The 27846-nt window shown below is 32.6% G+C and overlaps 4 protein-coding genes across 4 annotated transcripts; 3 read left to right on the top strand and 1 right to left on the bottom strand.

Annotated features, from left to right (window-relative positions):
• The first annotated feature begins 323 nt into the window (after positions 1–323).
• On the top strand, positions 324–2619 carry LOC130897020 (39S ribosomal protein L37, mitochondrial). The gene is made up of 6 exons (XM_057805495.1): positions 324–442; positions 504–706; positions 759–1097; positions 1150–1436; positions 1496–1665; positions 2341–2619. Exons 2-6 carry the CDS (start codon positions 531–533, stop codon positions 2587–2589), a joined length of 1221 nt encoding a protein of 406 aa, XP_057661478.1. The 5' UTR covers positions 324–442; positions 504–530; the 3' UTR covers positions 2590–2619.
• A 90-nt stretch (positions 2620–2709) lies between these two features.
• Positions 2710–5179, top strand: LOC130897256 (rab-like protein 3). The gene is made up of 2 exons (XM_057806015.1): positions 2710–3271; positions 3325–5179. The coding sequence occupies exons 1-2, from the start codon at positions 2815–2817 to the stop codon at positions 3585–3587; spliced, it is 720 nt and encodes a 239-aa protein (XP_057661998.1). The 5' UTR covers positions 2710–2814; the 3' UTR covers positions 3588–5179.
• Positions 5180–5300: 121 nt separating this feature from the next.
• On the bottom strand, positions 5301–7534 carry LOC130897255 (leucine-rich repeat and immunoglobulin-like domain-containing nogo receptor-interacting protein 1). The gene is made up of 2 exons (XM_057806014.1): positions 7308–7534; positions 5301–7223 (listed from the first exon to the last, which is right to left on the bottom strand). Exons 1-2 carry the CDS (start codon positions 7450–7452, stop codon positions 6478–6480), a joined length of 891 nt encoding a protein of 296 aa, XP_057661997.1. The 5' UTR covers positions 7453–7534; the 3' UTR covers positions 5301–6477.
• A 7637-nt stretch (positions 7535–15171) lies between these two features.
• On the top strand, positions 15172–21369 carry LOC130897409 (procathepsin L-like). The gene is made up of 4 exons (XM_057806246.1): positions 15172–15252; positions 18036–18371; positions 18426–18768; positions 21158–21369. The coding sequence occupies exons 1-4, from the start codon at positions 15172–15174 to the stop codon at positions 21367–21369; spliced, it is 972 nt and encodes a 323-aa protein (XP_057662229.1).
• Positions 21370–27846: the final 6477 nt, after the last annotated feature.

The following is a 27846-nucleotide window of genomic DNA, read 5'->3' on the forward strand; positions in this document are numbered from 1 at the left end:
GGAAACATTTTTTTGTATGATTTAATTGCTTCGAATTTTATTGATTGAAATTGAACTAATCGTTTATACTATACTTTGATATCACCAAGCAGTTCGTCTGGCCCATCGATATAAGGCCCTGAATCGCTCTCATACTGCTTGAAAGTCTTTCACATAATACTTCCACAGTTTTAACTTCTATTTTTGTGTTTGTGAGATATCAAAAGATTCTATAGATCTTATAAATTGCTCGACTTTTTTTATAGAACATTATTATATTTCTTGGTTCTGGAAGGGATCCAGTCCCGCTCGTCGCCCTCTTCTGCACGCCACTGAGTGCTATTACAGTCTTTGAAAATTGAAAAAATTACAATTATTATAAATGATTTCAGTGTAGTATTTATGTAGCTGTAAATTCTGTTCCAATCGGAATCAATAACATAATTGTGTAGAAGAAGAAAAGGTGGTAACTATAGAAGAAGATAATAACCGTTTATTATGTACAATTCCTACATTGTTTTTAGATGAAACGGTTTAATTAAAAATACAATATGCGAAAAACTGCAGTATTACGTAGTCAGCACATAGGATGGCATTTTTATAAACATTGGGTAATCCAGGGAAAACGTAGACCTATAGAAACAGGAGCAGAAAAGGTGCTTAAAAATAAAAATATCACGTTATACAAACCTGAAGATTTCCTCAAAGAAAAAAGAGTTTTTGAAAAGTAAGTTTAATGTATTATGCTTTGTCATAAGTTAGCAAATGTCTTATTGCAGAGTTGAAATCATTGGCTATAAAAATAAACCTCAACCATTAGATCAAACTCATCCTGATTGGCACGAGAAACCATTATTATCAATTAAAGATAATAATGTTTTATTAGAGGGCTTAAAACAAGCAAGAATAATTACAAATACTGTACAAATTCAGGAGGGATTACCAGAAAACTTCAAATTGAATGATTTGTCAAGAGAAGTAGACCAAGCGTCTCAAAATGTAATTTTAAGTTCGCATTTATTTGACGCAGAACAAAAGAAATTACCAAAATTGAAAGATCCCAATAGACCTGCTTGGAATTTTCCTAGAATATATGGCATAACCCAGGAAAGAAGAAAGTAACTTCCTAGATTTGCTTCAATATTTTTTTTTATTATGTAATATTTTCAGCAAATTGATGACTTATAAATTACTGCAGTTACTGGAATTTATCGCTGATCCAGAGTTGGTTAAACAAAGATATGTATTCGAAGATCTATATTTCTCGTTTCCTTTTGAAAAAAATGGAAAGTTAGCACAATTTGAATTAAAAGGAGATATAATTATCTCATCTGTTAAACCTTTAACTCCTATAACTAATACTTCTACAGAAAATATGAATCTTCCCATAATTGATCCAATTGATCCATTTATAACATTTAACAAAGAAAATATATACAAGCTACAAGATATATACCGTAAGTAATACAAGTGAGAATATCATATTTTTATTGAGGTTAAATTATTTTTTCTTCAGCTATTAACCCGTCAGTAAATGCACATCATCCACATACACTTTTTATAACTTTTGATAAAGAATTTGTCACTAATTTATACGAGGAAGAAGTTACTGAAGATCAAATCTTCGGTAGATCTCTTTTGAAGACATTTACAGTAGCAGCGACATATGCTAGAAGAAAATATGGAGTAAGTAATTGTGTGCTGTGTCAGTACATTTAAATATTATTCCTTATCATCTTAAATTCGTCTTCAAATGTTAATATACAGTATGACCCCACTTAATGCTCAGGATATGTTCCACAGTGAGACAAAAGGCAGAAAAGCTGACCAAAAGTTTTTAAAATGCACCGACGGTGTTGAAATTTGGTATCTGGGCTTTTTTTCAGTGGCTGGTTACATTTGGGATTTTTTTCTTAACAAAAAGTAGTAAAATAAACTTAAATTGCCATGAAATTTGGTGTTTGGCGGTTTTTCATGTCGATGATTAAGAATTTGGGGTTAGTTTTTGCACAAACTAAATGATTACATATTTATGATTGATGTTTTGATAAACTTTCTGAGGAAGAACTAGGTCACAAGTTCAGTGTGTGTCACTTATTGTGGAATCCGTAAAAACTGTTTCTGTGCAACTGGGTTTGTTTTATCCTCATGCTGTTTTTGTGCTTGTTATTTATTATCATCAATGATAAAAACTAAATACCATAATATTTGTCACTGTATTAATCACTGATTTGGCTATGTTATGTACATATTTGGAAATTTAGCGCTGCGTACAATTCCGGGAAAGCTCTAGGTTAAAATAAAAGAGCACTAAGTGGGGTTTGCATTCAATTTTTTCTGAAAGATTATAATTTTTTTTAGAAGGATGTCAAGATCCTTAAAAACCCAGTTACATTACAGTGTGTACAAACTGATGGACATTTCTTTCATTTCGGCGTTCTGCAGCTAAATACCTTGGATTTGGAAAATGAAAGTGTGAAAAATATTTGGTATCAAACACCTATGCAGTATATGTTTGAAACTTGCAGTTATAAATTTGGTAAACCTACTTTAGAAGGTTATAATAATCAAATAGTAAGACAGTTGAATTGTATGTACAATTTTGCATAGTTTTATTTATAAATAAAACAAATTAGTTTATTTCCGTATTTTATTTGAACATAGTATGGACTAGTCCCGTAGGTCTCAGTGAGTAGGTGAATAAATAGAAAAAGAAGAATTGATAGATTCATTGTATGTGAGTTAAGAAGAGAAGAATTTGACACGTATTATTTGAGGTTATGGTGTAACAAACTTTAGTTTTTATAAAATACATGAAAAATCTAAATTAATATAATGTCTGTTATTGACAGGGTGAGAATATTAGTTTTAGGTGATTCAGGTGTAGGTAAAACTTCGTTTGTGCATTTAGCAGCTCACAGTGAGCCTCTTAAATCGCCAAGTTGGACAGTTGGCTGTTCTGTTGAAGTTAAATTACACGAATACAAAGAAGGTATGAAAGAACAAAAAACATTTTTCCTAGAATTCTGGGATATCGGGGGTAGTCATGCCCATAGAAACGCTAGATCAGTATTTTACAATCCCTGCCATGGTGCTATATTAGTACACGATTTAACAAATCAAAAATCTGAAAGGAATCTACGTAAATGGATCAAAGAGATGAGTAGGAATAGAAGAGAAACAAAAGACTCTAACAGTTTAAACGTTCCGTTAATGACTAGTCTATCAGCAATGGACAACTTTGACCAAGAAAGTTTTATAGGGCACAGTTCAATACCATATATTGTCATTGGTAATTTGATTGTTTTTTGTATTGAGTAAATATAATGAATAATTTGATTTAAGGTACAAAACTAGATCAAGTTGATGATAGAAAGACGCGCCAAGAACATATGGCAAGTCACTTAGGATGTGATGAAATTTTGATGGATTGTCGACAAACTAGGTATTTGGCAGCAGGTACTTCAAACGCTGTGAAGTTGTCAAGGTTTTATGATAAAGTTATAGAAATGGAGTTTAGAAATAACAAAGACTCTTTTACCAAAAGATTCGGTGATTCAATTTCTCCCATTTTGTCTACAAAATTTTATTCTCCCCATCAAGACTAATTATACAATACGTAATCATTACTGTACCAATTTATTCAGAAATCAAACTGATTCAATCATATTTAACATATTTTTGTATTTATTGTTTACATATAAATGATTTTTATGGACATGTCACTTCTCTTTAGTATAAATTTAACCTGTAACTGGTGAGGTGACCTTTTTGTTTCATAACTGGTAAAGTGAAGCTCGGCAATCACGTATCTGGCATCAATTTTTGGATAATTTTACTCATTAAATTCATTAGAGTTAAAATTAATATTAAAAACAAAACAAATTGCAATAACAAGGCTTTATTTTTTAACATTGAAAAATACACAATAAAAACTATCTAATAGTAAAAATAGTTCAAATAAATAATAAAAATAGCAGAAATTCTATCTAGTAATCTTATAAATGCAAATAAAACTTATTTATAGTAAAATTTATTTTAGAGTGTATTGAGCGCAATCTAGAAAATTACCCACAATGCAATTGCCATAAATGAAAGTGTGGCAATCAGCGCACAAAAACCTGTAATAGGAAATTTGCAACAATCTTTGAAACCAACCAACATGCAAGCATATTCTCCAATAGAGCATCCTTGGCTTATTATGAAAATTTTTTGAAAAACCCAGTATATTGCAGTGGTCTTATCATTCTTTTTTCATTTATTTTTATCTGCAGTTTTGTCAAAACGATGGTATGTTAAAAACTAATTTCTGAGACCTTTTGATCTGTTTATGTTTCTAAATGTTTTTGATTTTAGGTCTCTTCTGTTTTATAATTTGAAAGAAACTAATTTTAAATAGGAAGAGACCTGAAATCAAGAACATTTAGAAGCATAAATTTCCAAAACTCGTTACAATGACATAGTGCATCTGTAAATGTCACGTTTGGTACCATCTGTAACAAACAGTGCTTCTGGGTCCTTATTATTGGATTTGAAAATGTATGTATATATCAAAATACCCAAAAAGGCTCTGAATTTTACAAGGGTTACATTGTGTGTGTGAAGATTTATTTCATTCAACATTTCTTCATCGAACAGCAACTCCTAAGAAGAAAGTTAAGTACAATACTTTCCTAACTTTTTTGTAGAACCAATATTGCCTGGAAGATGCGCGATAATATTGTGAGTGCTTGTAAGCATTAGGAGGTTCTACGGATTATTTAAAATTATGAATCTTGATAATTCAAAGATGAAATTTGCTAAGATTCAACCTCATTAACTACTGAGGGACAGCTCTATTTCAGAATTAGTCTCATTGTATATTATGTTCAAAATTGTCACTTTTGTCACCATTTTTCAAAACGGGGGTCATCTGTCTTCATTTGAGTAGTCGAAGATTTCAAAGTCATATTCCAAACGCAAAAAAAAGTCGATAAACACACCTCATTAATTACTGGTTAATTAGAAAATATGAGAAGCACAATACTGTTGATGAGATATACATCTTGTGTATTACTGATTTCAAAGAAACGGGTTTCTTATCTATTTTACCTAAGACAATTAACAAAAAATCATGCTTATCATATATCTTATGTAATATTTTTATTTTAAAAACATACTTTATAATTCCATGTATCATTAAAATTATTTATTAAGAAAATATTTTTATTTAACCCTTTGACTGCCATGTTGGTCATATATAACGTGACTATTCTTCCACTCAAAACGGAACAGGTTTATTTAGGTGAAATAATAGGTAATCAATGAAAAAAAAAAACACGTTTGAGAAAAATATTTTTTTGATAAAGTTATTTATTCATATATTCAGAAAAAGATAGTTCAAAGACTATAGGTACCAAAAATGTTTAGTTATATTCAGTAATGAATTTACGTCTAGGCCCTTGGGGACCAGGCCTAGGGCGGCAAAATTGTTGAAATGCCAGAGTTTTAGAGACGACGACAATCCATCTCAAAAATCGATTTAAATTAGTTTTTATAAATAATTTTCTATGGAATGTACACTGAAAAAAGAATTCCAGCTCAATGTTCTTATTATTTTGACGTGGATGATTTTTCAACCTTCTTGAACACTTCTCTATAATTTGGGCCCAATACTCCCATTCTTTTGGAGTAGATGATTTTTAAAACATGCATATGTTTTGCATCATTATTGGAACAAGTTTAGTGCCACATATTTGGAATACTGTATGACCCATCAATGACCTGATTTTTTTCATATACATCTAACCTTTTTGGATGTGTGTTTGTTTTTATCTCAGAAGAGCACTTTAAACAAGTATATTATTTTACTATTTCGACTAAAATGTCAAATAACAGTTTCTATTTGTAAATCAACAAAATTAGTTTGTATTCTGGCTTTGTTGTTCACCTCTATTGAAATTTGAAAGAAAATTAACAGATGTCGCCCACATCGTAATTTTCGTGAATACAGGACAGGATATCATCCAAAGCCCGCGAATATTAGTGGCTTTTAGTACAAGTCAAATTTAACCGACATTTTAAATATTATTTGGATTTTTTTGATGAAGTGATTTTCATGTTCTAATCTGAACAAACTTTTTAAGTTCAGTTTTTAATTTCTTGAAAATATAAATTCAAATTAAAAATCAATGGGAATACATGAAGTAAAAATGAAAGTCAAGATGACAGCACTTAAATGTCATTAGCAGCAATGCCAACTATTCATAATAAAAAAACTACAGTTGCCTCATGCAGCTGCTACCAAAATAACTGTAGAGTTGGGATTTTCCAATAGAATATATATTTTTTATTGAGTTATACCTATCTAAAGAGTGAATTAAAAATATAAAGAGAATACATGCATGTTCCCTATTGTTTATACAGGTTCACTTATTAGCAAACCTATTGTACTCTTAAATTACTATAAATGGCATTCTTTTAGGTTTAATTTCGTAGCATTGATTTCGATGTTACCATTTAGTAACATTCTTCCATTTCATCACTATTATAGTCAATACTACCACAAAATACATATTCAGTGCTAATATTTTTGGATTTCAACATTTCTATTATGTCTTCATCCTCAATATTTTCTTCATCATCATATCCAATTTTAACATTCTTCAAATTGGGAAAATTATCATAAAGCAAGGATCTATAGATGTTAATATCAAAGTGAATTGTTTGCAGAGATTCCAATTGATTGAGATTATTCAAGTTTATTTCAGAGTCAATTTTGTTGTGATGGAATGATAAAAACTTTAATTTGGGCAAATTGTTGAAAACATCAGAAGTTATCTCCGATATTTCACAATCTCTTATATCAAGTCCCTCTAACTCCAATAAGTCTCGAAAAGTGTCAGTTTCAATTGTTTTTATGTGACATTTTGAAATAGAAAGACCTTTCAATGAATCTAATCCAGTTAAAAATTCTTTATTTATAGTTTCTAGATTGCACCCTTCCAAAGAAAGATGTTCCAATTTGTTTAAATGTTGAAAGCATGCAATTAAAGGCGATTTAATATCTTGTATGTGCAATGTTGTTATTCCTCTATTGCCTTCAAATGTTATGGCCTCAAATGGAAATTTACTTTTATTGATATGCAATGTTTCTAATTTCTCATTTTGAGAGAATGCTTTTGAACAGCTTTTTATATCACACTTGTCCATGCTAATCAATTGTAAGTTCGGAAGTAATGAGAATGTTATTTCATCCATTGATCCTGTAAATTAATTTTCCAATACTATCACCTTGATTTCATAACATATTTATTGGGTATCGAAATTATAATCTAATTTTGAAATACCTGAACAATTCTTCATATCAATCCAAAGGGTATTTTCATCGATACCGTCAACTTCGAACAATTTAATTGCTTTTCCAGCAATAAGTTCATAATTATCATAATGAACATGATCGTCAGATGCTCCACAATAAGTACTTGGCTCCATAATTTCAAATGAATTTGAAAATTCGATTATATTTATGCGTGTATATAATCTTTGTACTAATGTTTATTTTATACAACCTGAAGTTTCAGAAAGTCATTGACATAATTTATGAATTTCTTCTTTTTTGTGGTTGAAGCTGGGAGACAAACTAATTAAGTTAAGCAACTTACCGACCTTACCGTCGAGTACCAATTTTACAAGTGAAGTTTAAACCTTCGGTTTAAACGTTAATGGTGTCCAGGGGCAGTTTAAACTTCAGTTTAACATAAAAGGGTGGATCCGAACCTAACTTTTTTAAATTGTTTACATTTTTACAATATTATGAAGGGTTTTGATAGAATGATTCAAGATTTGCTCTTTATATTTGATAAACTCGATAAAGAAATTATCAATATTGTCTACGCTACGACAAAAAATAGTTATTCGTTCTAGAGCGAATCTTTAAATTGTCCCATATTTTTTAAATTTGTTGTGGTTCTGTCAAAAACATGACCGTTTTTGTTATTTTCATCATTAAATACCCTCGACAACTGGTAGAAAAATACCTGTTTAACTGGAATCTGTAAAATAGAACAATCTTGTTTATTCTTGATTCAAACTAGAGTTGAAACTTTAATTTAATCTCCAGTTTTACCCTGGATTGTAAAATTGACCCTGGTCGCATTCACCGGACGAAACCGTTGTGCAGCTGTTGTACAACCCTAGTGGAATAATTTGGCTACAAACTCAACACGTTCTGAGTGGAAGCCTCAGAGCGCTTTTAATTTGTGCTAGGTTGCGGTAGCGGAGCTGAAACGCTAGAAAAATGAACAAAAACTCAGACAGAACCAGACTAGAAATTTGTTAAATCAATTGTGTTCTGTGATGAAACGTTAAGCTGTAGCCTTTTTAGAAGAAAAAATATTGAATTAGATCATGAGGATGAGAAAAATCAATTAAAGCTCCATGAAATAAACGGTATGGGGCAGTAGCTCTAAGCGCTACGTCCGCTGAATGCGAACACTGTTAACACTACCACTACACCAACACTAAATAATTACACTGTCTGACGCGCGTTTCGCTAACCAAGTTATCGCCTTCTATCGTCTTCTTCTAGTTGAAGATCTAACACGACTGCAGCGTAGTCTACCGGAATTTTATGGAAAACGTTCTAGCATCAATAACAATTTAAAAATAGTTGATAAAATATTATTTGGTTTATCGAATTATGAATCTAAACCAATCTCGATCCCCCTTGAATACACACAAAAAATTTCATCAAAATCTGTCCAGCCGTTTAGAAGGAGTTCAATTACAAACACACTCCATAAAGATATGGAGCAAATTCGACTTTGATTTTGTTGGACTTATGATATACGAGTAAAAAAGTATCTGATTTTCATCACAAAATAGTTAAAATAACATAAGGACATACTATTGTTTTCTGAAAGATATGGTACCCCTAGATTTTATTAATTTAGTTAATGCCCGATAGCTAGCGAAAGTTGTCAATCAACTTACATGAAGAATGTGGTTCTATAGAAGTTTTTTTTTAAATTATGTCCGTATCACATTTTGACGACATGCCAATGCAAAAAAACTGCTCTAAAAAAGCTACCCTGTATCGTAAGTTACAAGTTTTTTAATATGCTATTTAGAAATGAAAGTACCTATTTACCTTCCTTTTACTGCCCTTCTTCATTGCATCACACCATTTTTCGGTGATTTTTCTCCCTTAGAGATACCTCAAAATATCTCATTTGGTGCTGTAATAGTGATGTTGGTACATTTTAGTGCAATACCATATTTGTAACGAACCTTTGTCGGTCCAGGCTTTCGACATCCTGACAAAAAATACGACTAAAATCACATGACGCGACTAAACTAAACAACGTGGTGTGGATGCTGATATATCTTGTCGGGAGAAACTTGATCGGCGCTGGTGACGTAAGCAAGCAATTGGTACGTTGTAAAAAAAGATGAGTACGGAGTAAAAATATTCCACTTGTAAAAAGTTATAACAGTGCTATTATGAGTGCTAGAGACGTCCAGTAAAGTTTCGGCATGCCCAACCATTTGCAAATATAAACCTGACATCGTTTTCAAACCGATTACTGTTTATCTTTAAGATATCCCAACTATCCACTAGTTTTAACATGAGATTGAAATAATGTACTGCACTGCACATAGATCGTTTTTCAGGATTTAGGCGGCCAAAATTATTTTACGTGATATTTATATCACAAAATAGTTACATAAAAAGAATTCTGTGTTTGGAATAAGTTATCGAAATTATTTGTTGATGCACGGTGGTTAGGCGCACCTACTTGTGATTTTTTATCAAAAAATATTTTATTCGAGATCGAAGTTGATTTCAAAGTGTTTTTTAATATTATATTGAAAATACTTATGACATACTCACGGCTTTCCCCAAGGAGGGACAGCTGTCTACGTTTTAGTAATACTTTCAGGTATGTATTATTAAATAAAACAAAGTTTATTTTGTTCTAATGAGTAAGCAAATATATTATATTATTAAAAGGATCTTTACATTCGTTATACAATAAATATAGTTACATAAGCTAAATAGATAATCACGAAAAACAATCAATCATACATTGGAGACTTATTCATCTACATTTAAATTTTCGCCGCTTTCATCAATTTCCATTGGTCGGTTTGGCTCAGCAGGAATTAATAGCTGCATTGGCTCAGGCAAAAATAATTTTGAAGCGGTTTTTTTGGTCTTTCTTATGGAACTAATAAATGGGTCGGATATTAATAGTAACCTGGTTACAGTGTGATCCAACAAAGATTGTAGGTTTCCTTCTGCGCAGGTAGACGTCGCTCGTAATGACTCCTTGGGTGGGTAGCAATCTTCTTTGGCCTTCAATAATAATTCATAATGTGGATAGAATCTTTTGTTCGTTGCTCGAATAATTTCGTACTGTCTTAGAACCAAGAATTATTGGCCGCCAAAAAGTTTTCAAGTATTCTATGCGCCCGAGACCCCCACCTCTTTATCAAATCACATTTAAAATACGAAAACTTCTTTTTTATCACATTTTTATGTTCTTCTGTGTCCCCGTAACACACGAGTAAATAATTTTCTAAATATTTAATTTTTTCATTTATCGATAATGAATGTTGCTCGTTCATTTTATCGAAGAGGTATTTACGGGTCAACATTTTCACCCCCGAGCAGCCAGGTGAACCTAATAACAATAAAAAAATAATATTAACACAAAAACATAAAATCCGATTTTTTCTTATTTTTGTCAAAATAATTTCGAACTCGTTTTTTTTTAAAACTAGCAAAAACTAGCAGCTGATTTTAAGCAGTTTTCTTTATAAGACTTTATACTATATAATGAAATCAAAAATGTAACTCGGAAAGGTGCGGAAGTAAAGTTTTTTTTCGATTGAAATTGAAAAATAAAGAAAAAACATTTCTAAAAAAGGGTATTATTGACGGCTCATTAAGTTATTTATTGACAATATATTTAATACAATTTCATATTAATTTAATAAAGGCTTACCTGTATTATTGGTATTTATCACTTAAACAAGCAAATATTTACCGAAGAAAATGATATACGAAAAGGGCGTCAAGAACTTTCACGTGCAGTAAGTACGATAATCAAGTTTCGACTAGTAATGCAGCGCGCTCGCGCAGTCTAGGGATGTGGATGGGGTTGGCTATTGTTCGTCAGGTAGTCAACTATTCCAGGAAAAAAATTGTTTGTTATTAGTCGATTATTGGAATTTCGACTTATGGCCGCCTAATTCCTAGAAATCTACGTATGTGCACTGGATATTTTTCAGTTGAAGATGTTATTGTTTTAGACCGTGGGTCATGTAAAAACCGCACAGAACTCGTTCATGTGTGTAAGCTGAATTGACTGGTATTACAAGATAAGTGAGAAAAAATGTTGTGTTTGCTTAGATTATTATTTAAATTATGCAATTTCAATTTTTTTATACCCTGCACTGCAGGGTATAATATATGCAGTAGCCGGCCTTTTCGTACTAGGTGTTAAGTACCTTAGGTGAAACATCTAATGTAAACAGTGAAATCAGCCAGACTATTTTAGAGTACAGTTTATGGGTGATTCCGTTCTAACTGTGATATTCAATGTCCTGTATTGTTTTTTTGTACTAGTCATTAATTAATAATCAATTAATAAAAATTTTGTGTTAATTGAATAATTCTTAAGATATTTAAACATTATTTTTATACAATATAACTTGCCACTTAAAGAAAACTTATACTACATCACTTGAATGTCAGTACCGTGTCATGTCCATTCCTAGAATTTACCGATAAATTATTAATTTTTTTTGTCGTAACAAATGATTTAAACTAATTACCTTATAAATTCTAATGTTTATGATCAAACTGAGGAAAATTGATGCACTTGTTGTTTAATATCTTAAGTTACCATGTCAGTACCGTGGATAAATGAGTCAGTACCGTGGAACTCAAAATCCGACATATGTGTCTTGCTCGTGATACTTTGAAGTTGTAGTAAATTCCTCTTAGAGTTTTATTTTTACAGTAAAATAGATGAATAATATGCATAAAAAAGTTAGAAAAGTTAAATTTTAAAATCTTGAAATTTTGAATACAAAAAATCACAGTTAGAACGGAATCACCCTTATATCGTGTGTAATTATAGATTAGTAGAAATATTTAAATCGAATCAAACTTTTTAATCTCTCATCGCTATTTATTTCCACCTCATACACAAAATGTTGATAATGACTGAAGCAAACAAATTAGTTTGTAAATTCCTACATTACAGACGATTGTTGTTTTCGTGTTCTGATAACAAGATAAATATCAATCTGTTCACTCGAAAAAATACTCCTAGCAAAATATTAATAACGCAATATGTTTTTAGATCGAATTTCTTATAATTTTGGAGTACCACCATCTTGACAACAATACAATTGTCTCTTTATTTATTATACTGAACAGAATATTTGTGGAAAATATCAAAAATATTAATCAAAAGGTGAATGTTATAGACACAAGGTTTGTTATATTTTCGCGTCTCGTTTCTAATTGTACGTGTTTGTTAATCGACTCGAATTACTCGTTTTAGATTTATCGTGTTCTACAATTAACTATTTTTTAATGACCTTACAAAACCGTTACAAAATGGTTTTTCTTTAAGCACGAATAAACTAAATTGAACAAATTTTAATCATATAGATTTTTAAATTACAACTCTTACTTTGTCGTTTACAGTTAACCGCATCTCAAAATTGTTTAAATACTATTAAATAATTTGCTCCTCCCTTAAAAGCGAAAAATATGAGAAAACTCTCGAAAAACTTCTGGTATATAAATTGGAATAGATTCATGGAATGTTATGTGTGATCAGTACTGCTGTACGGAGTGGAAATTTGGTCTTTGGAAGCTCAAATGATCAAATAACTTTTGAGATATGGCTCTATAGATGCATCCTGAAGATACCCCGGATAGGCAGAATCACCAACGACGAAGTACTAACACGCAATGGTCGCAAAAGAAAGTTGTTGACAATTATTAAGATAAGAAAAACATCTTACTTAACGGCAAAGACCTACTGCTACAGAATATAATGTAGGAATGAGTAGAGGGAAAGAAAGGCATCGGCAGGAAGAAGAAGTCCTGGCTGACAGAGATGCATTTAAAAACGTGGTCGCCAACATCCAATGAGAAGACGGCATGAGAAGAAGAAGAAAATATATCTAATTTTCTATTTCCACCACTCCAAAAATTGAGACAAAAATGATTTTGTAAGGGCGTATCAACTGCAATAATGGTCGTAATTTTCGCGCATGTAGGGTAGAAAATCATAATTCAACAATCTAGTTTTTTTTTCTGTAAGAATTATAATTATTTAAGACACTCGTTACTTGTTCTCCACTTTACCTGAGTGCGCAAATTAGTTAATGATAATTTATAGGTAGTACAAATGGAAACAAAGCGAATCTGGATTTCCTACTGATCATGCGCAGAAAGTACGACCATTGGAGCAGCTGATCCGCATTTTTTTAGAGTGGTGCAAACAGAAAATTTGACATAAGCACATAGTACAAATTAGGTTCCACTTTTCTGCCAGAGGTATAGGTTTTCCGAGAGAATGATTTTTACTTTTTATTCGCTTTTTTGGGGGGTCGCAAAGTATTTAATAGTATTTTTCTGGTAGTACAAATCAAAACGAATCTATCCGTTTGCGATTTTTCTTTAAAGCCAATCATTATTCTGACAGTGTGTTTCTGATCTGATACACCGGTTTGCGATTAGTTGACAGATTGTTTTATTTGTCTATGGTTTTTTGAAAAAGATTTATTTTCCGTAAATGGCTGTCTACTATTAATTTTCATGAGAATGGACAGGAGACAGGTTTGCGGTTTTTATACTTGTCGGCATTTCAGCATAAAAATAGCTTATTAGTATCAAATTTTCGTGCAAAATCCATGTGAGGGAGTAAATCGTTGTTAATTGATCAATAAGAATTATTATAGATATGGTATTTAGTATACAACTAAATAAAAAAAAAATTAACGCACAAAAAAGTAACAAAAATCAAAAGTTTGTGTAAATATTGTTTTAAATTTGAAATTTATATCAAAACTTGAGCGCGACGTGTGTAAATTCATGTATCTATGAAATAAAAACACCAGAAGAGGTATTTGAGTGGTCCCAACGCGAAGGTAATGCTAAGCGCCCAATGTATACCAGCCCTTAACTGACTTTGTTTAGCTCAGGTTCCCATACAAGAAGAAACAGGTGGGGCCAGTTATGGGCCAAGATTGGCGCAAGGCTGTGCAGATTTAGCTCGTAAGTCTGGCTTGGCCCAGTCTTGGCAAATGTCTGGAATAATAAGACTTGGTTACTACCATTGGCACAAGCATCACTGCCAAGGCTGGCTCATGCTTGATTGCTTTAACTCGGCCACGTGTGCTAGTCAAGACTGGGCCAAGCTTGTAAGCCCTTCTTGGTACAACCTTGGCTAAAGACTGGGATGAAGCTTGGTTGTATTCATTGGTCCATTTTTGGCTACCATATCTGTTAATGATCGACTTCCAAATATTGGTCCACATTTGGTCCGTTGACCAACTCTCCTCCTCTCTCAAATTTCAACCAATTATTTTATATTCATCCCAATCCATGGTAGGAGGTATTATGATTAATAAGTTGGTAATATGTATTTTACTTAGGCTCTAGGTTAACCAGAATTCAATATTTAGATATCGATAATCCTGGGAAGTATAATTAGTTTCCAGAAGTATTCCGTATCACATTCCTTGGAAGGTTTTCGGGAAGCAATTCATATACAACCCTTAACTGTAATCTTGATTGAAATTTGACCACAGAATGCAACTCGTATGGAACCGTTTAGAAATGTTTACATCATACTGCTTCCAAAGCCGATAGACCAGCTTTGTCCATATGAGTTTTTTCCATTTCCCATTTGACCTATTCAACTCCAATTAGAAGTCGAGGTAAACAATTTCTAAATTGTTTATGTCTACGATAAACAAATTTACAAAATAATTTCGCCATGAATGATATTTTTTCATTATTATTAATATTCCAAATGATAAAAATCGTATATAAATGGAAACCGCTAAGAGAAAATTATACAGTTCTCTCAGTGTCATTGAAGAAATAACTTATTTCGGAAAGTATATATAATATAAATAATTTTTAAAAATAAAATTGAATAATAATCTTCCATCGAAATGAAACAGTTTGTTATAATATTAACATTGATCACGGTCTCTCAGGCATTAAACGATGAAGAAGAATGGGGAAACTTTAAGGTAATTCAAATTATTAAGTATACTTGTTAGGTTCAAAATATTTTTGCTCCAAATTTGTTTTAAATATCAAAAACAAATAACTTTTAGCAGACTTGCGCTGTAGGAGACTGCGAAGCTCTCGCACTACACACTGCGCCATTGTTGACATTCAGGCGTCAGTCGGCGTTGTGCTACAGCCACGTAAACATGTCCGCCATAATTGATGCTCCCACCAAGTGTGAATTACGAAGTGTGATTCGTTTTATACAAGCTGAAGGCCATACTGCAGCAGAAATTCATCAAAGAATGAATCATGTATATGGGAAAAACTTTATGAGTGATGATGTACGTGAATGGTATCGAAAGTTTGATTGATGTGCATGATGAAGGAAGTAAATATGTCGTTTCAGATGACTTGGTTCGACGAGTTGAGAGAATGGTTAAAGAAAAATGCAGATTCGCCTTTACTGCTTTCATCTTTTTCCTGAACTCAAGACGTGGATTGGTGGGAAGCGCTTTCAAACCGATGAGGACTACTAGAATCCATTGGCGGCAGCTTTCTTTCTTTCTTTCTTCTTATACCCTGAAGATGGTATTGAAAAGCTTGTCCACAGATATGACAAATATCTCAATCTCAAAAAACGGCACTCGTATATTGCCATCTAGAGACATTTCTTAAAACTATATAGTCAAATGTAGCCTGTTAAAAGTATTCGCCACGTATCACTAAGACTATACCAATCTCTCACTTTTTTTATCAAATATTTTCCATATTTTGTTAATTAATTTTGTTTTGTTAAATAAAAAAAGAGACATCTACTAAAAGATATGTCAAAATTGCAAGTTCCAAAAACATTAATAGAGCTTATCAAAATGATGATGATTGAATGTAAGAATTTGATAAGATCCGTGGGTGACGGACTTTCAGCAACTCTATTCAATATATCACGAGTCAGAGTAATAAATAGACTGCTAGCTGATGGGTACAATTATCAATAAAGATATTAGCATATGCAGATGAGCTAGCGATAATAATGAGAAATAAAAAGTGTCTAGAGGAAAAATTCTTGAAGATCGAGCAGGAAGCTAGTAAAAGAAAACATAATGGCACAAAATATAGCAGTAGGGAAATATATATTAAACAGTTAACAACCATAATGAACGAGGAGAGGAAATTACTCAAAGGATCTAAGCAGATTACCGAGCATACCATAAATTCCGGTTTCTTATGCTATACAAAAAGTAGAGGACGTACTAAAATGACAATATAATGATAGCAATAAGGCCAACAGTAACCTATGGAGGAGAAACGATGATTCTAATAAAAGTTGATGAAGAAAAACTCCACACCTTCGAAAGAAAAATGATGAGCAATATATGGGCCAAAAATTAGGTAGAATCTTTATGAGGCTGAAATTAGAGAAATCTTGAATAAAGAGACTATTTATAGAAGCGAATAAGACGGCTAGGAACCTTAAAACATATGAAAAATAAAAGTGAAATAACAGAATAAAAGCAATTAGGAAACCGGCCCAGAGGAAGACCGAAAAGCCATTGGGAAAGTCAAGTAACTGATAAAAAGTTAAAGCTTTACTTAAGTTTACAAAAAATGGTTAAAACGTGGATTGACTCATCTCAAGAAATGAGTCAAAGAACTCTTGATTGAGCGGTTAGTATTCCTATTGAAATATACAACCGATTATGTATATAATTATTATGTCTTTTAGTCGCTTTTTGTGTTATATCTATTTCCCAAATTTAAGAAATATGGAAAATATTTGATGAGAAAGGATGGTTATGTTACAATTACATATTCAAAAGTATGAATATATAACCAAAGACCTTAAAATAGATTAAAACTCGTGAAAATCGCAAGCAAAATCAGCGCAAAACTTATATTGCTTGTGCAATCCTCAAGTTAACAAGATTCCAAATTACTACATTTTATCCTGTCAGTCCACTTCAGTCCTCTTGTCACAAGATTGACAATTACTGAATTTCATCTCATGAGTTCAGTACAGTCCTCATAACACAAGATTCACAATTACTGAGATTTATCAAATCAGTTCAGTGCAATCCTCTTGCCACAAGACTCACAATTACTGAGTTTTATTTCATCAGTTCAGTGCAATCCCCTTGCCAGAAGATTCACAATTACTGAGATTAATCTCATCACTTCAGTGCGATCCTCTTGCCAGAAGATTCACAATTACTGAATTTCATCTTATCAGTTCAGTGCAACCCTTAAGACACAATTACTGAATTCTATCCATACAATCCTCTTGCCGTGGTAATTTAGGCGGATATGGACAGACAATTTCAGCAATCACAAATTAGCTAATCAAAATTGACCTTTTGACACAATACGTAGTCATGATGGAGAAGAAAGAAAGCCATACAAGGAAACATTGAAATTCCTTTTACGTACTCTATGTTTCAATCATACCAACAACCACTTGTAAATTTGGAGTTTACATTAGCTTTCCTCAGAACGAGATCTGATCGTATTATGATGAAAATAGTAATTTATCTTGAAATTTGAGTTTACTGAACGGGTCTTATTAGGGCATGGTTAATTACAGATTTTCCATTGCTGTTTTGATTCAGGATAGACCCAAGTTTCATTGCCAGTAATCACTTTGGAAATGAAAATAGAAACACGAGTTTTTTCGGTTTATCAAAACAATAATGTTCTAAACAAGTTTGGCATTCCTTGGTTAAAATGCTTTCAATTGTATGACACATACTAGTAGAGTAAAAGAGTGTGGTAAATAGCTCCTGGAAATGAAAATTAATCTTTTTAGGAGAAGTATGTTAAAACCTATAAAAGCTCTGCAGAAGAATCGAAGCGTTTCTCTATTTTCCAATCGAACTTGCGTAGAATAGAGAATCATAATCTAAAAGAAGAACAAGGATATTTCACGTACCGATTTGGTGTTACTAAATTCGCAGATTTAACTCCTCAAGAATTTATCGAAATGATGACTTTGCACAAAACACAAAAACCCAAATTAACTGATACTATTGGGATAGTAAATTACACCGGGGATATTCCGGATTCAATTGATTGGACTAAGAAAGGAGCTGTTACGAATGTAAAGAATCAAGGATCGTGCGGATCCTGTTGGGCTTTTAGTACTGTAAGTATAATAATTTGTTACAACTTCGCGCTTGAAGTTTTTTTATGTTAACAGACGGGAACTGTGGAAGGTGCAAATTTCATTAAAACTGGAAAATTGATTTCATTAAGTGAACAAAATCTAGTGGATTGCGATTATCAAGATAGCGGCTGCAGTGGAGGTTATATGATCAACGGTTTAAAATACATAGAACAAAATGGAATTATGTCAGAGTCCGATTATCCATACAAAGAAGAAGATGGAAATTGTATGTTTAACGAAAGCAAATATGCAGTTAAAATTTCTGGTTATAAAACTATAATATCTGGAGATGAAGATGATTTGAAAAAAGCGATAATTCAAACGCCAGTCTCTGTTGCTATAGACGTAACAGATATTTTTCAACTTTACACGTCAGGTAATGATATTTCATCTTTTAGCTTCAGCATGTTTTTTTCATATTCAGGTAATATGATCCCAAATATTCTTCTATAATCATTCTCAAAATTGTTTAGACGTGCTTCAGTATTTAACGAATCAGGCAGGAATAAATTAGTTCTTCTTGATTTTGCTGAGATATCCAGGTCACACTGGAGCAGAAGAGAATGAGATAGCTGGTAAATTAGCAAAAAAACTTGGTTAATCATACATCTGGGTACCAGAGTTGTTTTGTGGAACAAGCACCGGTACAATATGGAAAGACGTCAATAAAAAAACGAGAAAAAGCATGGACAAAACCATAGGACAAAGACAAGTGACTACTAGAAGAAGAGATCGGAAAGATGCATGGATACCTCAAGAATCTCGCACTCGTGGATAAAGATGATTCCGTATTTTATGTGTAAGAAAAGGAAATATTCATTTAAATACTTGCTGAATACGAGACATTACATAGCCTCAGAGCTTGACACCTGGGATCATCCTGTATGAAACAGGAAGCTTGTTAAGGAATCATGAATCAAAAACTACCAGTTTCATATATAGATACTAGAAAATTTAATGCAGTACGCATACATACATACATAGTACCAAATAAATGTTGGTTACATCCCTTGATTCAAATAATTTATCAAATATTGGAGAATTTTTTTACCCTTGGTAACACTATGAAAGACGTAAAAATTGCAACCATTGGATATTCGTTGCATAAGGAGAAAAAAGCTATTTGTTGACGATCTGTGACACTATACGCAATATGTTAAGGTTGAGATAGAGAGATAAGATGGATCCAGATGAAGAAATCAACATCAGAATTGAAATGGCTCGAAAGGCATTTGTCAAGTACTCCTCAATGTTCGCAGTAAACAGTAATCTAAGCCTCCAAGTCAGATAGGATTCATGGAATGTTATGTGTGGTCAGTACAACTGTACAGAGTGGAAACCAGGACCTTGAAAGCTCAAAGACGCATCCTAAAGATACCCTGGACTGATAGAATAAACAACGACAAAGTACTAAGATGCATTGGTCGCGAAAGAAAGTTGTTGACAATTATTAAGATAAAAAAAACATTGACAACGACAAATACCTACTGCTACAGAGCATAATGCAGGGCAGAGTAGAGGGAAAGAAAGGCATCGGCAGGAAAAGAAGTCCTGGCTCCGTAACATAAGAGAATGGACAAATCTCAGCGTCGAAGAATTGTTTCATGTTGCGAGGGACAAAGACGCAATGAAAAACATGATCGCCAACTTTCAATGAGTAGACGGTATGAGAAGAAGAAGAAGAAGAAGAAGATAGAGCTTATTATTCACTTAAAAATAAATAGTTGAAACTTTAACATATAACATATTAAGCAATGTATTCTAATTTAAAACATCGTTGTGATCTGTAAAATCGATACAATGTAGAACCTGTTGAAACTAGTACTCATTTAAAAGTATCTCAGTCAAATTTGTCATTAACAGTCACAATGAATCCATAACATCGGTTAAATAGACAGGTTGTTCATAAAATTCTGAACAGCTTGCGAGCTCTAGGAAGGCTGCTAAACAGGATATGGCGAGTCTAGCGTATAGCTTGAATCTCCTTTTCCCATTTCTCGTCCTGGCTGTCAACAACGTTCATTTTTGTCTTGGTAGCCTTAAAAGAAGGAGCTTCCATTTGATTATCCCGCCAGGTGCGAATTTCTCTCTGTGATTCGTTTCTACCATGCAAAAAACTTTTCTTCGGTGAGCATAATTCCCAACTGTGTGAGGTGTATGAGGAAAAGTGTGCGAGTGTGTGACATGTACGCAAATGGTGCGAAGATGGACGTACAGATTTAGATGAAACACCTCAGACTTGGCTCCCAGTGATTACCATCTCTTTTCTGATTCAAACAACCCTTGAGAGGGACGCATTTTACAACCGAAGAAGAGTCTGTAATCATCTTTTCGGCGCGAGCTTGTACGACTCAGACTTAAAGAAGATAGTATGTCGCAAGCCAAAATACATTAACCTAAATGGTAATTACGTCGAAAAATAGAGGAAAGTCTAAGCTCTCCAAACGTATTTTATTCAATACTAATAAACATTTTTTTTATTGTAAAAATTCGTTATGAACCGTAATTTATGGATGAACCTAGTAATTCAAAAGCTGTAGAATTATATTTAGAATGTTTGGGAAGAAGTTTTTAGTGCAAAAATTATCCCATAATAATGTAGATATTGGCACAAAAAGCATGAGGCTTCGAAAAGAAATGGTTTTATTCCCGGTAACCGATTTTCTCTCTAGGAAATGGTAGTAACCCAGATTTTTCCAAAAAATTATATAAATCACATTTTAGATCGTAACATTTTCTTTTTTGAAAGCATTTCTTGGGTTTAGGTACGTTGTATGATCCAATATGCGGCAATACTGAGTACGATTTAAATCATGCAGTATTAGCTGTTGGTTATGGTACTTCAAATGGTCTAGATTATTGGATAGTAAAAAATTCTTGGGGATCTGAATGGGGAATGGACGGATATGTCTGGATGTCGCGGAATAGAGATAATCAATGCGGAATCGCTACATACGGTTGTTATGCAGTTATATAACACACAATTATTGTAAATAGATATTCGTTTCTTTAATAAAAAACTGTCCACTCTTATAATACCTTAAAAATGCTCCAATTTTTATTGTTTGTACACTAAAAGAATGTTGATCAAATAATGAATAAAAGATCTAGTGTATGAAACATTGTTTTTCTTTTCTATTTGGTTGCGTCAGTACTCTAACACGATATTCTGTACTTCTCTGCATTTTATGGGGTTAATCTGTACAACTATTTGTAAGATATGTAAATTCAACATCGATGTAGTTAACTTCACCAAAATTAACAGCGTTGTTAAAAATTGTATTCTGAACAATCAGATGTAAAAATTTGTCAACAGCGCAATACTACTTCGCATCTAACTTCTTCTTATTCTTCTGCTATCCATTAATGGATGTTTGCGATCACTTCTGACCATTTTAACTTGACTCTGGTGGTATTAATTCTCCTGTGGTTCTTATCCATGTTCAATTTTTGCTTTATGAGAATTTCTTAATTGGTTTTCCGTCCATGGAATTCAGAAGATCTACGTCACAAATTCCTCAATCTGTTCATGGTGTTAGTGTCCAGTCTTCCATATCGTATAATAGCATGGACCTTACGTAGCATTTTGTGAATCTTATTCTGAGGTTGAGATCTAAGTCAGAGTTCATAAACACCTTTTTGAATTTTATGAATGAGCTCGTTATTTTTTCTATCCGGCACTTGACACTTTATCTCTACGTCTGATGACCAGTCTTCACTAACCAAGTTGACAAGGAACTTCAGAAGTTAGTACCTGATGACGATTGGGGAAGTGATTCGAGCGGATCCGAAGAAGATGTTCAAGTGGAACACGAACCATTCGAGGACTCAGGAAATGTACTATCTAACGAGGATGAACACTCGGATGATATGGTGTCCAATGGTAGCAAGAAGATTCGGAAACGTAGTACAACGATAAAAACCCTCATCCTCGATCAAGATATATAAAAAGGCAAAGGAAGTAGTGACGAAGTATTAAAAAAGCAAGATCTAAATGATATGGGCCATAAAAGAAATAGACCAGAATTAAGCTTTAGAGGAAAAGATGGACATCGTTGACCGGCTGGTGCAGGAAGAACTGTAAGGGTACCTTTGAAAAAAAGAAGGTCCATATGATCTAACGAACTATAAGTAAGGCTAAACAGGCATAAGATTCTTTACAAGCGGTTTATTGATATCAGATGGTAAAACACACAAATGCTGAAATTTCTGTAAGATCCCAGATCTGTTTTTTCGAAATAACTGGACTTGTTTTAACCGTTGCTACACTTATACTGTCTCCAAATAGGACATTTGACATCAATCACGTGTATTTATAATGTCTCTAATGGTCAACTGTGATATTTAAAAAAAATTTCATAGCCACAAGAACATGAATTTTACAACTACCCTCTAAAATTATTTCTTTCTGAATGTCCAAAAGTAGTTAAACAAATCAAGCGTACTTTTGCGAGTCTCGAGATATTCCATTTTTTGGGGAAATGAAAAGTTGGCGTTAAAGTTTAATCTCGATGAATTCATTTAATTTAAGCAAGTAAAATTGATGATTTAGAATACTTTGAACTATCAATAGTGATATTTGTTGCTCCATTATTTCATAATAAAGTATTTAAATATTAAAATGGTCTATGGAAATCCGAAAATCATCACTGGTATAATAATATGCTTATTGGATGAAACACGATTCAAAATTGAACAAAATCGTCTGCCAAAAGTGGTGTACAAGAAGAGCGAGAAATATAAAAATTACGGGTCACAGCAATACCAGCTCAATAAAATAGTGAATACTAGAATATAGAACATCATATTCTTTTAACTTTTCTTATTATTTTTTTGTAAATTGCACCTTCAAATAAATTGTTTTTGATCTGTATTTTCTCCATCTCTTCGTCATCAGGCAAATCACAGAAAAATCGATTCAGTACAACAGACCAGCATTTATGTGCTTTATAGATCTACAAAAAGCCTTCAATCGAGTACAACTAAAAGTCGTGATACATCTACTATACGATAAAGAAATCCCTTATGACTACCAGATGGGGATGATCTTCAAAGACTTTTACATGTGTTTAACTGCACAGCTTAATCTTTCAATATGATAATATCTGCGTCAAAAACACAGTGTATGACCACATCCAGCACTCCTATAAGATGTAAGTTAATCGTAGACGACCAGATAATTCACCATGTAATGAAATTCAAATACCTACGAATCGAGATGTAGAGAACGAAGTGAGAGACCAAATAACTAAAGCCTTAAGAATAGCAGCATATTTGAACGAAACCATTGGGCGAAATAAACCTTGGAGCAGGATAGAAGGCAAGGATGTCGAAGATAAAACAGGCGTCTACGTCTAATACATGAAAGAAGAAGAAGATTTTCTCCATGATTAGCAAAAAAATTGCTATCCGAATAACTCTCAAACATTGATAAATGATAACAAATTTTGTAACAACTTTCTCAAGCTTGTTGGTCATAGAAAACGTTTCGAAACGATAAGCTTCCTAAATCTGTTTTTTTAAATTTTTTCGAACAATTATCAATGTCCTTGGTCCTTTTTTGTTTTCTCCAATATAAGGATCTTCTATTCATTCATTTTTTAATATTCAATATTTGTTGTGAATTTTTTTCTAATTTTTCCTTATTGCTTGTGCAAGAGTTTTTGGCAAGGAAGGTATTCAATGCCATACCTACTCCATAACCCCGATATTTTTCTTTCCAATTTTTTTATTTCTTCGGTATCATCTGTAGGTTCTAATTCTGTCTCATTTCTTCACCACAGCGGTGTGCTTCTAGTATAGTAATGTCACAAAAGTCAACGGGAGCTTGTTACATACTATGTTACAGTATTTTCCTCTTATCTGCTATCACTGTTTTACGTTTTGTACAATCTAATTGAGGTGCAGTAAGATATGGCGTCATTTTAAAAAGAAAAGACCTTCTTGATTAGCTTTTCTCCTAAACTGTTTTTTTTACAAAACTTCCGCAACAGCAACAGGTGTAAATTAACTACTTTTTGTTCTACAATAAATCTTGGAACGTTATTGGATTTTTCTTTAATATCCGCAAACACTAGTAAAATACCACCAATACTTTGTATGGGGGCGCGTGATAACTTCAGATGATTACCAGGAGTGCTTCAAATAGTGGAAGCAACGCTGGAATCAATTTAGAGTTGAACACACGCTCTTGTGAATTGGAACAACTCTTTAATGATAGAACAACGTTCACTCACCAATAAATAATCATTCACGTACAAAGGACTTCTGATTAATCCTCCTCTGATTCGAATCACTGTCGAATGTACAATATAAGTGCTGTAGGTAAGCCTTCCAATTACTCTAACAGCTTTCCATTCACACAACCATCTGGCAAACCCTGAAATAGACAGTTTTTGATGATATCATTTTAATTGAATATATTTTTCTGAAAAAGTAGTTATTACATCTTTTAGTTTCTCTAATATAAAAGTATTTTTGAGAAGTTTTCACATAGTCAAATGGCATAAAATGCTGGACATGAGGTTAGTTAAAACGTGCAAAACAATAGGTTGGTTAAAATTATCTTCTAAACACTACACTGTGACAAACCTGCCTTAAAATTTCGATTTTCTGGTTAATATAATCAGTTTCATAGTGTTTTTTATAATATTAAGAGGGTCGCAATCCAAAAAATCTTCAAATTATAGCATTTAAAGTACCTGTCAACATCTTGTAGAAAGATTTAGCACAGTGTTTTTGATTTCGTGTACATAGCACATCACTTCTAAAATGTTTTCAGGTTTGTTTATATTGTACATCACATTTTTTTTCACTACAATTAATTGTAATAGAATGACCAGGATACAAAGATATAGATAATACAAATTAATTTTTATTGTAGTGAAAACACTGCACTATACAGAGACATGGGCTAAGTGAACCCTCGCCCACGGCCTCGCAAAGTTTGTAGTTATATTTTACCTATTCTTGAAGAACTATGTTGAAGAATTCTGACCACAAAGCCGATACCAAGAAAAATAAAATTACCCTACAATGGATTCCGGGTCACCTGAACCCTTCTGTCGTATCAGCTACAGAGCAATCGAAAAATCACTGGACACTCAACAAACACTTGAAGACGCTAGACCTAGCAGATAATGCAGCGTGCAGATTTTGTTACACAGAGGACGAAACCTCTGAGGAACTCCAGGAGCATATGAAATAGAAGACGAAGATCTATAGCAATTACAGCCATCCCACATTCTAGATTTTTAAAAAGGAGTGGGAGTGATGGATCAGTTGTAAACACTGGGCTTTCCAGTATCGCAGCAAGAAAAAGGGACACAATAGATCCTTTGGGTCGCAGTGTATACGAGACCCCAAATCCATACATACATATATTGAATTCATATGAAAAAAGTATTGTTAAGTAAGACATCAAATGTAGTTAAGGAAAACGTATTACTGGAAACGTTGAGATAAAAAAGCTGATTATTGCCCCATTATTTGCATTGCATAAAATGTTTCCTTTCAGTAGTGTATTACTTTTATAAAGCCGATATTACTTATGGAACACCCTCTATATTTGTCCTTTTTCGTCAGTATTAGAAGAACTGATACAACAAAAAAGGATTGAACAAAGCATGTTTAAAGTTGTGGATATTCTATATAAAATTATAAATAATATGCGATTTACATTTTTAATATATTTCTTTTTATTAGGAATAAATGTTTTTCTATTTTTTTGCTACACTTGGTTAGTTACGTCAAAAAATATTTACCTATATTAAATTATATTTTCATTGGTAACAAAATCTGTAACTAACTAATTCAAATCGGTTACTACTAAGGGTATGCTATGCCAGTTGCTACATAACACCCCTGATTTAGTAGAACTTTGAAATATTTCACCCTGCACTACAAGAAGATTTACTGGCATGGGACCAGTTCATTACTCCTCAGTATAAGTCGTCACACAACTGTAGCTTCAAGCAATATCGCTGTGAAGATGTCGTTTAAGTAGTAACTATTTTAAATACAAAAATGCAGTATACAGATTATGTTAACAACGGGGCTCAATCTCTAATGAACCAAATTTGACACTTATAGTGGAAGAATATTAACCACACTAATGATAAAATAGTAAGTGTTCAAAATAACTCCATCTATTGGATTTAGCGGAAACAAATAAACAATACTACTAATTCGATTTTGTTAGAAATAGCCCAGTAAAAGTTTATTATTATATTGACTTATAACTTTATCAAAACAATTACTCTTCATTTTTTAGATTATGTATACTTTTAGATCATTACTTAGAAAAAAATTCACAACAAATATTGAATATTAAAAAATGAATGAATAGAAGATCCTTATATTGGAGAAAACAAAAAAAGGACCAAGGACATTGATAATTGTTCGAAAAAATTTAAAAAAACAGATTTAGGAAGCTTATCGTTTGGAAACGTTTTCTATGACCAACAAGCTTGAGAAAGTTGTTACAAAATTTGTTATCATTTATCAATGTTTGAGAGTTATTCGGATAGCAATTTTTTTGCTAATCATGGAGAAAATTTTCTTCTTCTTTCATGTATTAGGCGTAGACACCTGTTTTATCTTCGACATCCTTGCCTTCTATCCTGCTCCAAGGTTTATTTCGCCCAATGGTTTCGTTCAAATATGCTGCTATTCTTAAGGCTTTAGTTATTTGGTCTCTCACTTCGTTCTCTACATCTCGATTCGTAGGTATTTGAATTTCATTACATGATGAATTATTTGGTCGTCTACGATTAGCTTACATCTTATAGGAGTGCTGGATGTGGTCATACACTGTGTTTTTGACGCAGATATTATCATATTGAAAGATTAAGCTGTGCAGTTAAACACATGTAAAAGCCTTTGAAGATCATCCCCATCTGGTAGTCATAAGGGATTTCTTTATCGTATAGTAGATGTATCACGACTTTTAGTTGTACTCGATTGAAGGCTTTTTGTAGATCTATAAAGCACATAAATGCTGGTCTGTTGTACTGAATCGATTTTTCTGTGATTTGCCTGATGACGAAGAGATGGAGAAAATACAGATCAAAAACAATTTATTTGAAGGTGCAATTTACAAAAAAATAATAAGAAAAGTTAAAAGAATATGATGTTCTATATTCTAGTATTCACTATTTTATTGAGCTGGTATTGCTGTGACCCGTAATTTTTATATTTCTCGCTCTTCTTGTACACCACTTTTGGCAGACGATTTTGTTCAATTTTGAATCGTGTTTCATCCAATAAGCATATTATTATACCAGTGATGATTTTCGGATTTCCATAGACCATTTTAATATTTAAATACTTTATTATGAAATAATGGAGCAACAAATATCACTATTGATAGTTCAAAGTATTCTAAATCACCAACTTTACTTGCTTAAATTAAATGAATTCATTCAGATTAAACTTTAACGCCAACTTTTCATTT

The sequence above is a fragment of the Diorhabda carinulata genome, chromosome 8 (genome assembly GCF_026250575.1).
Source record: "Diorhabda carinulata isolate Delta chromosome 8, icDioCari1.1, whole genome shotgun sequence".
Classification (NCBI taxonomy): domain Eukaryota; kingdom Metazoa; phylum Arthropoda; class Insecta; order Coleoptera; family Chrysomelidae; genus Diorhabda; species Diorhabda carinulata.